A 14,544-nucleotide genomic window follows, 5' to 3' on the forward strand; every position below is an offset into this window, starting at 1 on the left:
GGAAGTTTTTCCTAATGTCCAACCTAAACTTCCCTTGCTGCAATTTAAGCCCATTGCTTCTTGTCCAATACTCTGAGATTAACAAGAACAATTTTTCACCCTCCTCCTTGTAACAACCTTTTATGTACTAGAAAACTGATATTCTGTCCCCTCCCTCAGTCTTCTCTTCTCCAGACTAAACAAACCCAATTTTTTTCAATCTTCCCTCATAGGTCATGTTTACTAGACCTTTAATCATTTTTGTTGCTCTTCTCTGGACTTTCTCCAATTTGTCAACATCTTTCCTGAAATGTGGTGCCCAGAACTGGACACAGTATTCCAGTTGAGGTCTAATCAGCGCGGACTAGAGCGCAAGAATTACCTCCCTGCTTGTTTCCTCTTTCATCAGTTTCTTACATAACAATTTGCGTTATATAGGGTCAGTTCTTGGGTTCAAAGTACAAACTTTCAGTTAGTGTCCAAAATATGCTGTATGGACCCTGCAGACCTTTGACATGACAGTAGCCTCCTCATTAAATCTCACCTTTTCTGGTTTTTCTGTGAAGAGAAAACCTTGATAGAATTTACTTTCGGTGAAGACACAACTGATGACAGCAATGGCACAGTTATATGCAGCACAATGGTACTGTCTCCTCTTCTCCAACAGCTGACTCTCACCAGCCATGTTTTCTGTAAATGCATCATAGCATGACCTTAAAACAAAACAGACCAGAAAATATTGTCAAAATCTTTTTTAGAAGGCCATACAGAGTCCAATCCACAGGCCAATGAAAATCAACAGAAAGATGCAAAGCCTATGGAAGTCTATGTCATAGCACAGCCTACTGATGCACCATCTCAATGCACCATCTCAAATATTAATTTGCCTTTAAGTCTTCTCATAGAAATATTTTATTAAAATTGAATCAGCAGCACTACTGAAGCCAAACATTAGCTGGTATTTCCACAGTGATTGGCAGTGCTAGGGATCGAATACTTTGACAACTTGAAATCAGACAGAGAACATTTTAAAGACCAGCTCTCAACCCATATAGAAGACTTTCACAAGCCTCTTATATAGGAAATTATGTGCGAACAGGCCAGGTTGGCTACATTAGAGATCAGCAAAATTATACGAAAGATCTAGAATCTTTCAGTGATAAGCCACAGTAAAAGATAAGGGAAATCCACTGAGTCATTTTAAAAGATGCTGAATCTCACACCTTTCATTAAAAAACAAACCAAACAAAACCCCCAGCAGTCACAAAGACACCCATGAAAAAAGCGGTTCCTACTCTGACAGAAAAGTACTCAAGTTTCTATATTTAGAAATCCTCACATCGAGACATAAATTCAATTCAACACCTTATACTGTGGTTTAAACCAAAACTCAGTTTTCAAATTAAATTTTTCCTTGGATATGATGAACTTTTGGTTTAAACCGCATACTTATAAAAAATATCTGGCACGCAGACAAATCGGTAGAAAACAAGTTTATGGAACAATGAGAAAGCCTTACTTTATTAGTGTCTTGGTAAGTTCATTTCCTTCTACATTTGTGGATCCCTGGTAAGCCTGGTTAATTCTAGAGTCCTTGGAGTAAATATCCTCTTTTGAGAGACGGGAGTACATCACTTCCAGAATCTTATAATACCCCATTTTCTTGGTGACTTGTGTATCAAAAGCAGGTTCATTTGACTAAAAACAAAAAAACACGTACAGAGGAAAAGATCACTTAGCTTTTGTCCTTGCAATGTATCTCCAAAAGCTACTCAGTAGAAAACTATAGTAAACTCTATTTTTTTCCATATTCTAAAACTAAAATTCCAAATCAAAAGTCTCACTGTATAATGTTAAAAATAAACATCCAGCCACTAACTACTTTTCATGATAAAATAAAATGTCAATTTTAATTTAAAATGTAATGAGTGCATCTTAAATATTTCTTTGAAGATTCCATAAACATATTTATAGACTGCATGCAATATTCAACAATTATCATCCAAAATATAGCTCTAAGGTTTTGAAAAAATGCAGTACCAGTACACAATAGTGTAGGAACAAATAAATGCAGAAATAGAAGATTAGGAAACAGACGAACTAAGTTCTATTTCCATTTGTGCCACAGATATCTCATATGACCCTGGACAAGTCACCACCTCTGTGCCCACATCCCCATCTGTAAAATGGGGAGAACAGTCCTTCCTCACCTCACAGGGGTATTGGGAGTGTTACTTAAAGGTTTGTAAAGCACTCAGATCTTTGGCCAAGATATATTATGTAAGTACAGACATTATTAAAAATATTTATCAAGCAATATGTCTAGGACATTAATCATCATTAGTGCTCCACAACCCACAGCTTTAGATTTTATGGCAATCTCACTGCAGCAAAAAAAAGAAAAGCCTTAAATATAAACTGCATTTATAACTTTTTATATCAGAGAGAAATACAAGAAATACAGGCTTAGAATTCTATTTTTTCGTATTGCAATGAGCCTTCATATTTATATATTTAATTTTTAAAAATAGGACCATGATAGGATAATATAAAATAGGAGCCAGAAGTGAAATCCTGTCTGCTAAGAAATCAATGGGAGTTTCACCCTAGGATGGTCAGCACTTTGGTATTTTGAAATAAAAACAGTAAGGATTTTTAATTGTAAAAAAAATATACATATTTCTGACCACAGGAAGTACTAACATTTTTCTAATAGTCAAAATAAGACTTGGAGCCATCACCATCATTTCATATTAATGTGCAAGTTTATATCGTTTAAGAGTACAGTAAGACAATATATCTTATAGACAGACGCACACACCCCAGTTAAGGTTAGGGCAGGATTTTGCCTTTGACAAGAACTTAAGCCTCTCTGTATATACACAGATGACATTTCTTCTCTCTTTTCATAAGTTACTGTATGTTAATTTCACTGTAACAACATGTTCAGGCCAGATCCAACACACATTCAAGTCAATGGAAAGACTCCCAGTGACTTTAATTTGTGCTCTATAATGTACTCAAAATTGGAAAAAAAATGATCTTTATTTGAATGTTGTATTTTTAGTTAAGAAAAATATATTCTGTAACGGAACAATACTGGCATTTTAGAGGATTTGTTCCAACCTTAAAGCATAAATGAAGCTCACCTTTGTAAATCTGGTCTTCAGTGTATCCATGGCTACCAATACAATCTTGCTAAAAAAATCTTTCAGTGCATCCAAGCTGCAGTGCAACAAGAGGGTGAGGAAAGAGCGATCCACAAAGGCTTGTCGAGTGGCATTTGAAAGAAGGGCTTCACTCTGGAACATTTTGTGCACGGTGTCTAACAGCACCACTTGTTTTTCACAGCTGCTCCTAAGGAGGATGAGAATTCCATTTAAATTTTCAACTCCACAACATTTACTTTTTGATTCTCTTCAGCAGTCATATCAACTTGGGTTGTAATCTCAGCGGATCTCACATGGTAAGCAAGGTCGTCAGAACTGGAGTGGGATACCTACGATACCCAGGTGTTGCAGGAAGCAGTTTTTGTCATTCAGCAAGTGGCATTCTGCTCTTTGGCTACATCTACACTGCACACCGCTGTCGGTGGCATATAGGGTACATGTAGCTATATTCCTCATTAAAAAGGCTGTGTCCACACTGCGGTGTGTAGCTACATGTGTCAATGAAAGGCTCTGGCAGGGTGAGACAAAAGGAAAAGGCTTCAGCACCTCCCCCTTGCCTCATCCTGCCCGGAATCTCTCCCTGTGGTGGAGAAAGGCTGGAAAAATAGCAGATTGTACAGGAGTAACAGATTGGGGAGGCTCTGCTTTGGCTGGAGTCAGACACAGAGTATATACCCAGGTACATACCAAGTATATCCAGGCTTGTCTTTAATTGCCTAAGCAGTGCCTCACTATCTACACTGCTATTTATACCTGTGCTGTGGGGGGAGAGGAAGGGGAGCCGTGTATGTACTCTACATGACACCATAAGAAGCGTGGAGCGTAGGCATACTTTTTCAGTCATTGTTAATCCAACACCACAGCATGCCATTTGAAGGCACTGGGTTAGTGGAGGTGCTATCTGATGGTTTATAAATGAGAGGTCCAACTCTAGACCAATTGTGGTCATGAAAGATTCTACGGCATTCTACAGAACAGTATTAGTCCCAGCATTTTAGCTCAATTCCAGATTGGATAATTACATTCAGTCTACATGATCTCCCCCCTGCATTGTCAATATATGCCATGCTTTTCTTCACTTCCTACCAAACAATAGTGCAGTGCTGCTGTGTGCTATTAAACGGAGGCCATATTTCATCCCAAAGACAGCTGCATTTCAATGGTAGATGACACAATTCTTGTACATATGTAATTTTCAGGTGTTTTGGGAGCTTTCAGGACAAAAGACCATTATATAAATTCAAAATAGTACTTGCACACATGAGCACTTGAAACACCAAACCATTAAAACCCTATAACTAGGAAACCAATACCCAATAGCCTAGATATAGGAAGCTTGTTATATAGAATCACAGAAGATGAGGGTTGAAAGAGACCTCAGGAGGTCATCTAGTCCAATCCCCTGCTCAAAGCAGGACCAACCCCAACTAAATCATCCCAGCCAGGGCTTTGTCAAGCCGGGCCTTAAAAACCTCTAAGGATGGAGATTCCACCACCATATACAATTCTTAGAAATATTTAACAGGATTTATATTCTCCTGTCCAGTTTTGCTTAATTTTCAGAAGCAGCCTGCAAGTAAGCAATGGCATAAGCATCAATCACATGTGGAAAGAGGGCTCAAATACCGGAGTCTGATCCCTGGGCATGAAGGTTAGCTGCCCAAACATACTTTGGTGACCTAACTATGCAAAAGCACAGTATCAGATTTTTCAAGATACACATAGCTATCAGTATTTAACATCTAGGCATTTAGACTCTGGTCCTCTGTGTATATTAAAAACTCAGTTATATCTTTAATAATGTGTACAGAACATCACCTAGAAATGTGGTAATAAGCAGATAGCAAATAAAAAATAAAAAAATTGAGCCCATTCATGCACCCACCAAATCATTCACAAAGAGAGAAAACTAGAACTCTTTGAAAAGGACAACTTTTCAAGAGTCAGCTGGGTTGGAGCTATGCTTCATTCAGTCTCTTGCTTTCTGGACAACTGAAGAGACATACTTGATCTCCAAAGAGGAAGGAAAAGAGAAGGACTTGATTACTGCCCAGCACTTATTGACATGGTAAATTTTGGCTGGTCAGTGATGTAGTTTTGCGACATATTGGCTGTTATCCTGGATAATTATATAAAACTAAACAAACAAAACTGAAATCTGGACATAAATGAAGACTTCAAGTCAGGAAACCTTAACACTCTCAATGCGGACATAATCTTAAAACACACTCTTTTCTGAATACCACATTTTTTTTTTGTAAATGATTCTGTCTTACTGTCCTGGTAAAACTCATTCCCCATAAATTTGCACGAAGTAATTATTAGTTGTCTTCATGATAGTTACTTATGGAAAATGTTAACTCTGTTAAATATACAATTGGAAGATCAACTGAACATCCCCGGGTGCATGTTTTCCAAGATTATTATCTTGATTTGAATTGTATTGGAAGAGACTGAGCTGTGAAGGCTTTGCAAACTTTTCCAGATACATGAAGTGTCATCTGGAAATCAGAACCTCATTTACTTGTATTTTACAGGAAATACTGGTTAAAATATTTTGGGAGAATTTCAGGAGGAAATGTTATAGCTCAAGAGAGATCAGGAAGAAATTGCTTGACTCTGAAGTAAATAGAGGTTATTTCAAATTAGAAAAACTTTTTCACCCTCCAACTATGTATCAGATTGTCAAGTTATCTCCTCAAAAGTACAGCTGGAAATATAATGCTCATAACCATAATGGTCTGCATAACAGGACTTGATTACTGTCCAGCACCTATTGGCAAGGTAAAACTTCACAGAAAAACAAAAAATGACAGCCCAAGCTCACCTTCTGGAAATTCTTTTGAAACTGGTTTGAAACAAGTCCTCCATAAAGTGTCTGTGGTCCCTACAGAGGATTTCTGTCATCAATTGTAACAACATTGGACTCTGAGATAATTCTAGTGCATCTAGAAACTGGAAAAAAGAATACAAGAGTTGCCCATACTGGATCAAACCAATGGTCCATCGGATCTGATATCCTATTTCTAACAATGGTCAGCAACAGATGCTGCTGGGCCATGCTTAAGAGAGTATTTTTATTTCATATATTTTCATTTGTCAGGAAAGAGAATCCCCCCCTGCCCCCCAAAAAGTCACCAGTGATAAAGAAAGCCTCTTTCTTTGAGGAGTAGGGGGATGTGGCAGCTGTCAGAGAGCCCTCTTAATTCAAGAGAATTCCATCTGTTTCCTGCACTTTGGGGGTAGGGTCATGGATGGAACTACTACACTGGGGACAGCTATTTGCTCCACTTTATGGATGGATGGACAAAATGCTCACTACCATGTGTGGAAGAAGCAGCCCGAGAAGAGACTGTGCCTCTCCATTATTCCTTTCTGCACTGCACCTCCCCTATAGAGGGATGTGGTTCAATAGTCACAGTCTAGACCATGGAGAATACAATTTAGCTCTGTCCTAATACAGACACAACATATTCTTAAAGAAAGTAATCTGATAACTGTATTAGCTTAAATATGACTTTTTTCAGATTGAATTACCATGGGCCCTATCCTTTAAATTTAAAGCTTACTCCTGTGAGTCATCCCACAGAGGTCAATAGGACTACTTGTATGAATAAGGATTGTTCACAAGGGTAAAGGTTTGCAGAACTGGACCTTGTATTTATATTCCTAATTTCTGATGTTTGGAATCACCAACTACCAAGAATAAATTAAGATAAATTGGTGAACTAAATAATGATTTAGAGAAAACAATCCGATCTCCTCAAAGATGACAAACATACCGATAAACTGCATTGTTTCTGCATACAAATTCACTTAATAAAATAATAATAATAATAATAAATGGAGATATACCTATCTCATAGAACTGGAAGGGACCTTGAAAGGTCATCAAGTCCAGTCCCCTGCCTTCACTAGCAGGACCAATTTTTTTTGCCCCAGATCCCTAAATGGCCCTCTCAAGGATTGAACTCATAACCCTGGGTTTAGCAGGCCAACGCTCAAACCACTGAGCTATCCTTTAAACACTTTACACATACTCAAGTACTGACCTTTTTAGTGCAGTCCACATAGTTATTGTACCTCAAGGTTCCCTTTGGAAACTCATCAGACTTCATGGGGAAATTGAAAGCCACCAGTTGGTCAAGAGCATTCTTAAGCTCACTAATCCTTTCTCCAGTCAGATTAGTGAAGAATGGAAGAATAATCACTGCTTGACTCTGAAGTAAATAGAGGTTATTTCAAATTAGAAAAAAACTTTTTCACCCTCCAACTATGTATCAGATTGAAAAAACTGTAAGTTACTCTTCAGTAGCAGAGTTAGGTGAGTGGATAGCTCAGCTGGTTGGTAATGAGTTAATATGTAGCCTTCCATATTTTAAGCTGCTGGTCCAAAATCAAGCCCTGGTCAGAGATGACCAAAAATTATCCTCCAACGGATATTTCATGGTTGATGTACACAATGAATAAGTCTCAGTCCATTTTCTAGTGAACAAGTGTCTACTAGCACAGAAAAACACCACTACTAATGCACTAACTGATACCCTTCTTGGTAGCTACAGCAGAAAGTCCAAGTTCAATTGAATATGAACATACAGGCAATCACCAGAGTAATCGGCCTAATTCAGGGCAGACTCACATTAGCAGGGGAGTAAGCTAAGTTCCTTCTAAGCAGCGCGGCTGGCAGGTGCGCAGCCACAGGGGCCTGGAGAGGAGAAAGTTATGGGGTGGGCAGGGAAGGGAGCAAGTTGGGGTGTGCAGAGCTGCCGGAGGGGAGAGGTGCCTCTCCCCTGGAACTGTTGCCGGTGGTGAGAGAGGGCTGGCGGAATTCCTCTTTCCCTGCTGCAGCCCCGTGGCAGCCTGCACCCCAAATCCCTCATCCCAGAGCCCACACCGCAAGCTGAAGCCCTCACCCCCCCACACCCCAACCTCTGCTCCAGCCCTGAGCCCCCTCCCACACCTTGAACCCATCAGCCCCACCCCAGAGCCCTCACCCCCAGGCAGAGCCCTCACCCCCAAACCTCAACCCTCTGCCCTAGCCCTGGGCCCCCTCTCACACCCCAAACTCCTCATCCCCGGCCCCAGCCTAGATGCCTCACCCCCACACTCCAACCCTCTGCCCCAGCCTTGAGCCCCCACACACACTCCGAACTCCTCGGCCCCACTCCCACCACACATCACCTCCATATTGGTGCACATAACAAAATTCATTCCGCACATGGATGTAAAAAATTAGAGGGAACATTGGCAGTAACCATACTGTACTACTTCTGTAGGCAGAGAACTTAAGATGCCAGGGCTCTCAGTCCAGCATCTTTTGTACCCCATGCTAACACAGTGTGGTTCTTTGTCCCTGCTCTAGTGCCTTGACTACATATAGAAGTTTGAGTTTGGTATTTAGCTCAAGCAGTAGGAAACTAATGCTTCTATATAGAAAGGTCCCAGGTTCAATCCCTACAGAGAGTGTTCAAAAGAGAAATGATATCCCTAATCAAGCTATATTCCTCTTATATTTTTAAGTGAGTTTATAACTACATCAATATCTCCATATTATTGACTTTTCCTAAAACTACATGATCAAAAAGAGAAGGAAAAACAAGGAAGATTGAGAAAAATGTACCATCTAAAAATTATGACATTAATTTGTGATTTTTAGCTTGCTGAGCTATGGGAGGGCAAGGAAAAAAAGGAAATTTGTTATGTTATCATGAAAAGCAAGAGAAGAGAAAGGTACCCTTAGTGACGTAACCCAATTAAAACTGTTTTTTAATCCCTGAGCAGTGTTAGCATTCAAACTTGGGGGAAAACAAAACAAAATACAACTTACCTTTAGATTTAGACCTAAATTCCGATCAATAAGTAGGCTGGTATATGTATTAAAAACAGCAGAGAAAGCCTCATGATTTGTATTAAAAGACACTGAGGAGTCAATCTGGAGAGGAAAAGAAAATAATTAAAACTTATAAAAAAAATTTAATATATAAAAAGAATCTGTGTTAAACAGTTTCCATGATTTTTGTTCAGAGTTTCATAAGAATAATTCATTTCTGATATTAATTTCAGTAGACAGCAGATGTGCATATGATGAGGGTTTGGGTTTTACATGTGTTCTTAGCATGGATCCAAAAGTTCCCACCCATCACAATGTTGGGAATCACATGTTGTGAGCTTTTCTGGCCAATGAAAAACAATATTAAGCCCTTTCCCAAAACTAGGTCTCCTATGATCATTGCACTATTACCAGCTAAGCCATTAGGATAATCCACTTTGTATATTTTCAAACACACCTTCCAGTAAAAAACCTCAAGCCACAGAATGAAAATGAAAAGATGAATAGGGGAGATCATCCTGATTCTTTTCCTAGATATTTTGCATGGGTTTACAAGTTGTCAAAAAAGCTCTGTCTTCAAGATGTGAGCTGAGGAAAAGTGTCTCAAATAGGTGAGGGAATGGAGAGGCAAAGAAGTTGATGTTCTTCCAGACAGAATAGTTTTCTGAAATGGTTTGGTCTGGGGACAACCACTCCAAAAAGAATTGTCTGTCTGCCAATGAGACGGGCAGTACCTCGTCAGGGGCTGCTTGCTTCCCAAAGATTACTCCTTCCATTAGCAACTCTTGTTATGAAGGAGAAGAAGAGCTAAAACATCAGACACAGGAGTAAAAATGGGAAAGTGAAATCAAGAGTTCTGCCTGCCAAAACCTGTTTGGTTTTTTAATACTTAGTATTCATTATTCAGAAAACACTGAAATTCTGCAACTAGCAATAAAAGTAAAAATAAATACATAAATAAATAAACAAAGACAAACAAACAAACCTTCAAAAACTAACACTGCCACTCTTCCAAGATGTGGAGTGCTCTTACAGATTGCTGTTAAAGTGGCTTTAACTTTACCAAACACAATATATACCTGCAGAACTTTAGCCAACAGTGTCAAAACAGCCATTTTGCTCTCTGGAGCAGAATCTTTGGCCCACCAGCTGTCAAGTCTCATCCAGTTTCTCAGTACTGCCGTCACCAACTTCATTCCTTGCTGCTTGCGTACAGCACGCTCTCTAAAGCTTTGATCTAACATTCCATTCAGGATGGTACCCACCTGAAATGAAGAAAAAATAAAAAATCCATGTATTCCATATGGTAACAACATTTAATTCAATGTAATCATGATATCTGGTCATTGGGATGGATGATTACATACAATAAGCATCACTAGTTTGGGAGACTTGGACAGCCAATTTCCACTATTTTTAATGGGAACTGGGTCCAAATTCTCTAGGTGATTTTGATCAAGTGAGGATTAGTTTCAGTGCATTAAGTAGTAGTGCTAACTTTAATTTTCCACAAGGACATACTAGCATTAACAATCAAATTGCTCTCATAGTCATTCCTGTTTTATTCTATGTATGGTGCAGCAGTTCTGTCCCATGTTTATTAAAGTTTGTGTGAACATGGGAAAAGGGAGTATATTTGAGGGAGACAGATACAGTAACCTAATAAACTCCAATTCTTATTTTAAAATAGTATCTAGAATGGACCTAAGATACAAATGAAGTAACATTTAAAAATAAAATCAAAAACACATCTCTGTTGGCAAGTACACAGAGAAGCCAAGAATAAAGGTGTATCATAGATGGTAACAGTCAAGCATTTTTTGCTCTTCCCTCAACTTTGCAATCCAAGACAGAGAGTGTAACAGGAGGGGATCACAGTTTTCATAAACAGAGAATTCTTCTAAATGAGGTGATCAGAGAATAAAACAAAATCACTAAGTACTATACCTGAACTTTGCATCCTACTCTGCAAGGATTACTTGCACTTTTGACTACATAATCATCATATTTGGATTCCACCAGATTTAGAATATTACAGTTAAACTATGGGTATTTTTCTTCCCAAATCCTCAAAAGCGAGGACATAAGACTGTAAAAGAAAAATCTCACTAACCTGAAAAAGAAATCTCCAAGTTCTAACAAAGGAGAAGGCAGGAATCTGGTCTTGGAAAATAATTGACCATGCCTCCCTGACCTCTAGCGCATGAACCAGCCACAAGAAGTTTTCAAAAATAAAAGAAGTGGAGAATTTAAAAAGCAGGTGTTATAGAGAACATCCGCTGCCAGCTACAACTGTGTGAATATGAATATTTAGCAATCTACCAGATACGAGAGATCCAGTTTTCAGATTAACAGCAATTATAGCTCTGCGCACACAGCAAATTGGAGAAGCATCAATATGCAAGTGCCAGCCTTTTAGAAAAAAATCACTTCTTTGCTGCTTACACCAGCTTTAATGACTGGAAACTATTTAAAGTGATGCCACCAGATTGATTATTTTAAAAATTGTCTGAGATAAGACACCCTTTAAATGGCATATCCAAACTATTTTTTAAAATTCCTTTGATTAATTTTTAAGTGGGGTGTCTTCTTCCTTGCTGAATTTTTCTGCAAGAGAGTGTGTGTGGGCTCAAAAGCAACACTGGCAAACATGCTTGAGCCCTCTGCTCTGCCACCTCTCTGCTGGGCTCTTTAGCAGCAACGTTGAAATAAGGCCTTCCAACTTCTAAATTCTTCCCAGGGACCTGTAGAGGAGTCCCAAAAAAGAAGAATCATCTGTCCCCTTGATCCCAGATAGAGGCCACAGCTCCTCAGGTTTCAGTCACTATATTCCCTGGACCACTATCTGGGCCAAGAAGACAGATCCCCACCTCCCATGGGCTTCTGCTGTCCCTAGCCCTTACCAGGGATCTTGAGCCCAATCTTAGAAACATCAGCTCTGCTGCTGTGTTACCAGTAAACCCTCTTTAATTGGCAGACATCCTTTAACGGGGCCTGGGGAAGAGCATGTATGTGAGAGTGCAGTGCATGGGAATTATGCCATCTTGCTATGGTGCATGAAGTAGGCAGTATCAATAAGTATCAACACACACACACTCCACAACAAAGTGAAACACTGAAAAAAGAAAATTTAACACCCCCCTCCCAACCCTTAATCTTTCATTTATAGTCATCTAAGGTGTTTCTTGTAACTCGAGAGGATGTGACATTTTCAACTGACTGTGTCCTTTTGAAGAAAAGGTCCAATACCATTTTGGGGCTGTCCACAGATGATTTCATAAGTTGAAGTATGGCCACATCCAGATCTTTCAGCAGTTCTTGATTAATGGTTTCTGAGAACAAACTGTAGAAATACTCTCCGTGGGAGAAGCTGATCAGACTCCTCTGTGATGTTCCTGATAGTGGCACAGACAGCATCATTGTGTTCAACAGGAGACTTACCAGCTCCTCACACTGTGGGAATTGGCACAAGAAGAGAGGTCAGTCCAGAGGTACTGAAGTCACTAAGTGTCACTAGTCTTCTACAAAATCAAGAGAAACTCTTTTAAAGCTACCTTCTCAAATAGTTGTACGTATATTTATAACACGAAAACAAATGTTAAAACTTAAGGAAAAAGCACAACCCCCAGAACAGTATCAGGATATTTCCGCTACTAAAGAATCCAGATTTGCCTCTGCCACTGGCACTCAACAATGGCCAAACTCTGGCTTCTGGATTCGAAGTGTTGAGGGAACTTTATAAATTCAGCATGCTGTACACATACATAATTTTCTGTCCCAAAAATACATGTTACAGAAAAATGGACCAGTTTCTTCTACAACGTTCCTGAAGACAGCACAGTTAAGATTAACTATCAGAACAGGAAACATGCCAGAACCCAGTACTACAGAAATGGACTTGGAGACAGTAAATCAGAAGAGGTAATCCTCCTACCTGGCCACCAAAAGCAAAGGCCAGCTGCAGGAGTCCATCAGCCAGTCGCTTGCTGCTGATGTCCAATGATGGAAGAGATTTCCTCTCATCTCCTGGTGCAATGCTTTTATAAACAACTGAAAGAAGCTTAGAGCCAACTGTGAAATGGAGCCCCGAACCCTAGAGGATGTAGGGGGTGGGGGGGAAGCCTTTTACTGTAAGTCTTCATGAATGCAGGAGAAAAATACAATTTAAACATTAAATTGCTCTGCCTAGCTGCCAAAAATAAATAAATTAAACCACCTTAAAACTGTTCTTTGTCAGGCGCACCACAGGGGTTCTGGGGCAGGATCTCTGTTTTTTCAAGCTTGTTGACCTGACAATGGTCCCTGCACACAGACGGTCATGCAGACTATTCATGCTCCTGTGAACCACACTTGAATAAACATTTGGTTTCAGAATAAGCTGATGCCCATTTGGGGGATCATTACTCACTAAGCCAAAATTTGGACTCAAGTCTTTAAGGGTTTCTGAACCTCTTCCTGGTTAAGATGACGAACAGCTGATGAGCAATACTAGTATGGACATTCAGAAAATCTTATGAGAATATAGATGCCCTGAAGGGGGCCCCATATAATCCATGGGCACCACTGACACCAGTCAACATGCTGTCCTACTATTGCAGGTTTTTATCTGAACATATAGGGTGAAATCCTGGCCTTGGAGAAGTTAATGGCAAAAATTCCATAAAATTTAACATTTACATTGTTACATTATAAATGTGGCATCCTTCACCAAATAGCAGAGTCTTTGTCAATCCTGAATGGCTGCTACTTATCTTGCTTCTCTCTTTCTTTACCTACAGTGATGTAGAGACTGGCTATGACATGAATTCCAGAACCTTGGTAACAGGGAGCCCAACAAATACGTCGAAGGCTCCATAAAGGTCTAAGTTTGATCTGTACAACTTCTCTCTATCCTACTTTCCTGTGACTCAAAAGGCTAAACAAGGCCCCCTTGTGCTGCATCTGTTCAGCCAATGGAACATTCCTTAGTGACTTCAGCATGTAAGGAAAGAGGCTCCCCTTCTATCCCAGAAACTGAATAAGATATTGTCTTGAAATAACCTCCATTTTGAACATTAAGGTATACACATGTGGCCAGATTTTTAGCTACACTATCAAATTTACCACCCAATTGTACAGAGCCATAGATAAAGGGATTTTTCACCATTCTCTTCTATTGTTTTCGTGCCCCAGTGTTTGGTATTTATTGAGTGCAATGTAAAGCATTTATTTAGGGGAGGTATAGTCTGAGCACCAGCAACTCCCGAGTTCAGATGCCAGTTTCAACACCAACTCCCTAGTGTTACCTTGGACAAGTTACTTAATTTCTCTGCCAGAGTATTCTCATCTATAAAAGGATATTATTTATTGATCTACTTCACTGGGAAATTGAGAATTAGCTATGGCCTATTCTGCCATTGGTTATTGCACAAGCAACTCCCCATGACTTCATGGCCTTTCACATTAGAAAAGCTCTTATATAGGGTTACCATACGTCCAGATTTTCCCGGATATGTCCAGCTTTTTGGGATTCAAATCCCCGTCCGGGGGGAAATCCCAAAAAGCCGAACATGTCCGGGAAAATCC

General features: G+C 39.5%; 1 protein-coding gene across 1 annotated transcript in view; it reads right to left on the reverse strand.

Moving 5' to 3' along the window:
• The window catches only part of PRKDC (protein kinase, DNA-activated, catalytic subunit), a 144,685-nt gene that overhangs the window by 76,309 nt on the left and 53,832 nt on the right, over positions 1–14,544 (reverse strand). Inside the window, exons 35-43 of the mRNA XM_026659498.2 lie at positions 12,914–13,072; positions 12,229–12,432; positions 10,059–10,244; positions 8,977–9,081; positions 7,202–7,369; positions 5,977–6,104; positions 3,129–3,336; positions 1,499–1,677; positions 524–692 (exon numbers count right to left, since the gene is read on the reverse strand). Coding sequence (XP_026515283.1) covers positions 524–692; positions 1,499–1,677; positions 3,129–3,336; positions 5,977–6,104; positions 7,202–7,369; positions 8,977–9,081; positions 10,059–10,244; positions 12,229–12,432; positions 12,914–13,072 — 1,506 coding nt within the window. The remainder of the gene's footprint in view (positions 1–523; positions 693–1,498; positions 1,678–3,128; positions 3,337–5,976; positions 6,105–7,201; positions 7,370–8,976; positions 9,082–10,058; positions 10,245–12,228; positions 12,433–12,913; positions 13,073–14,544) is intronic.

This window comes from Terrapene carolina, unplaced genomic scaffold (assembly GCF_002925995.2).
Source record: "Terrapene carolina triunguis isolate 2854851 unplaced genomic scaffold, T_m_triunguis-2.0 Scaffold58, whole genome shotgun sequence".
Classification (NCBI taxonomy): Eukaryota; Metazoa; Chordata; order Testudines; family Emydidae; genus Terrapene; species Terrapene triunguis.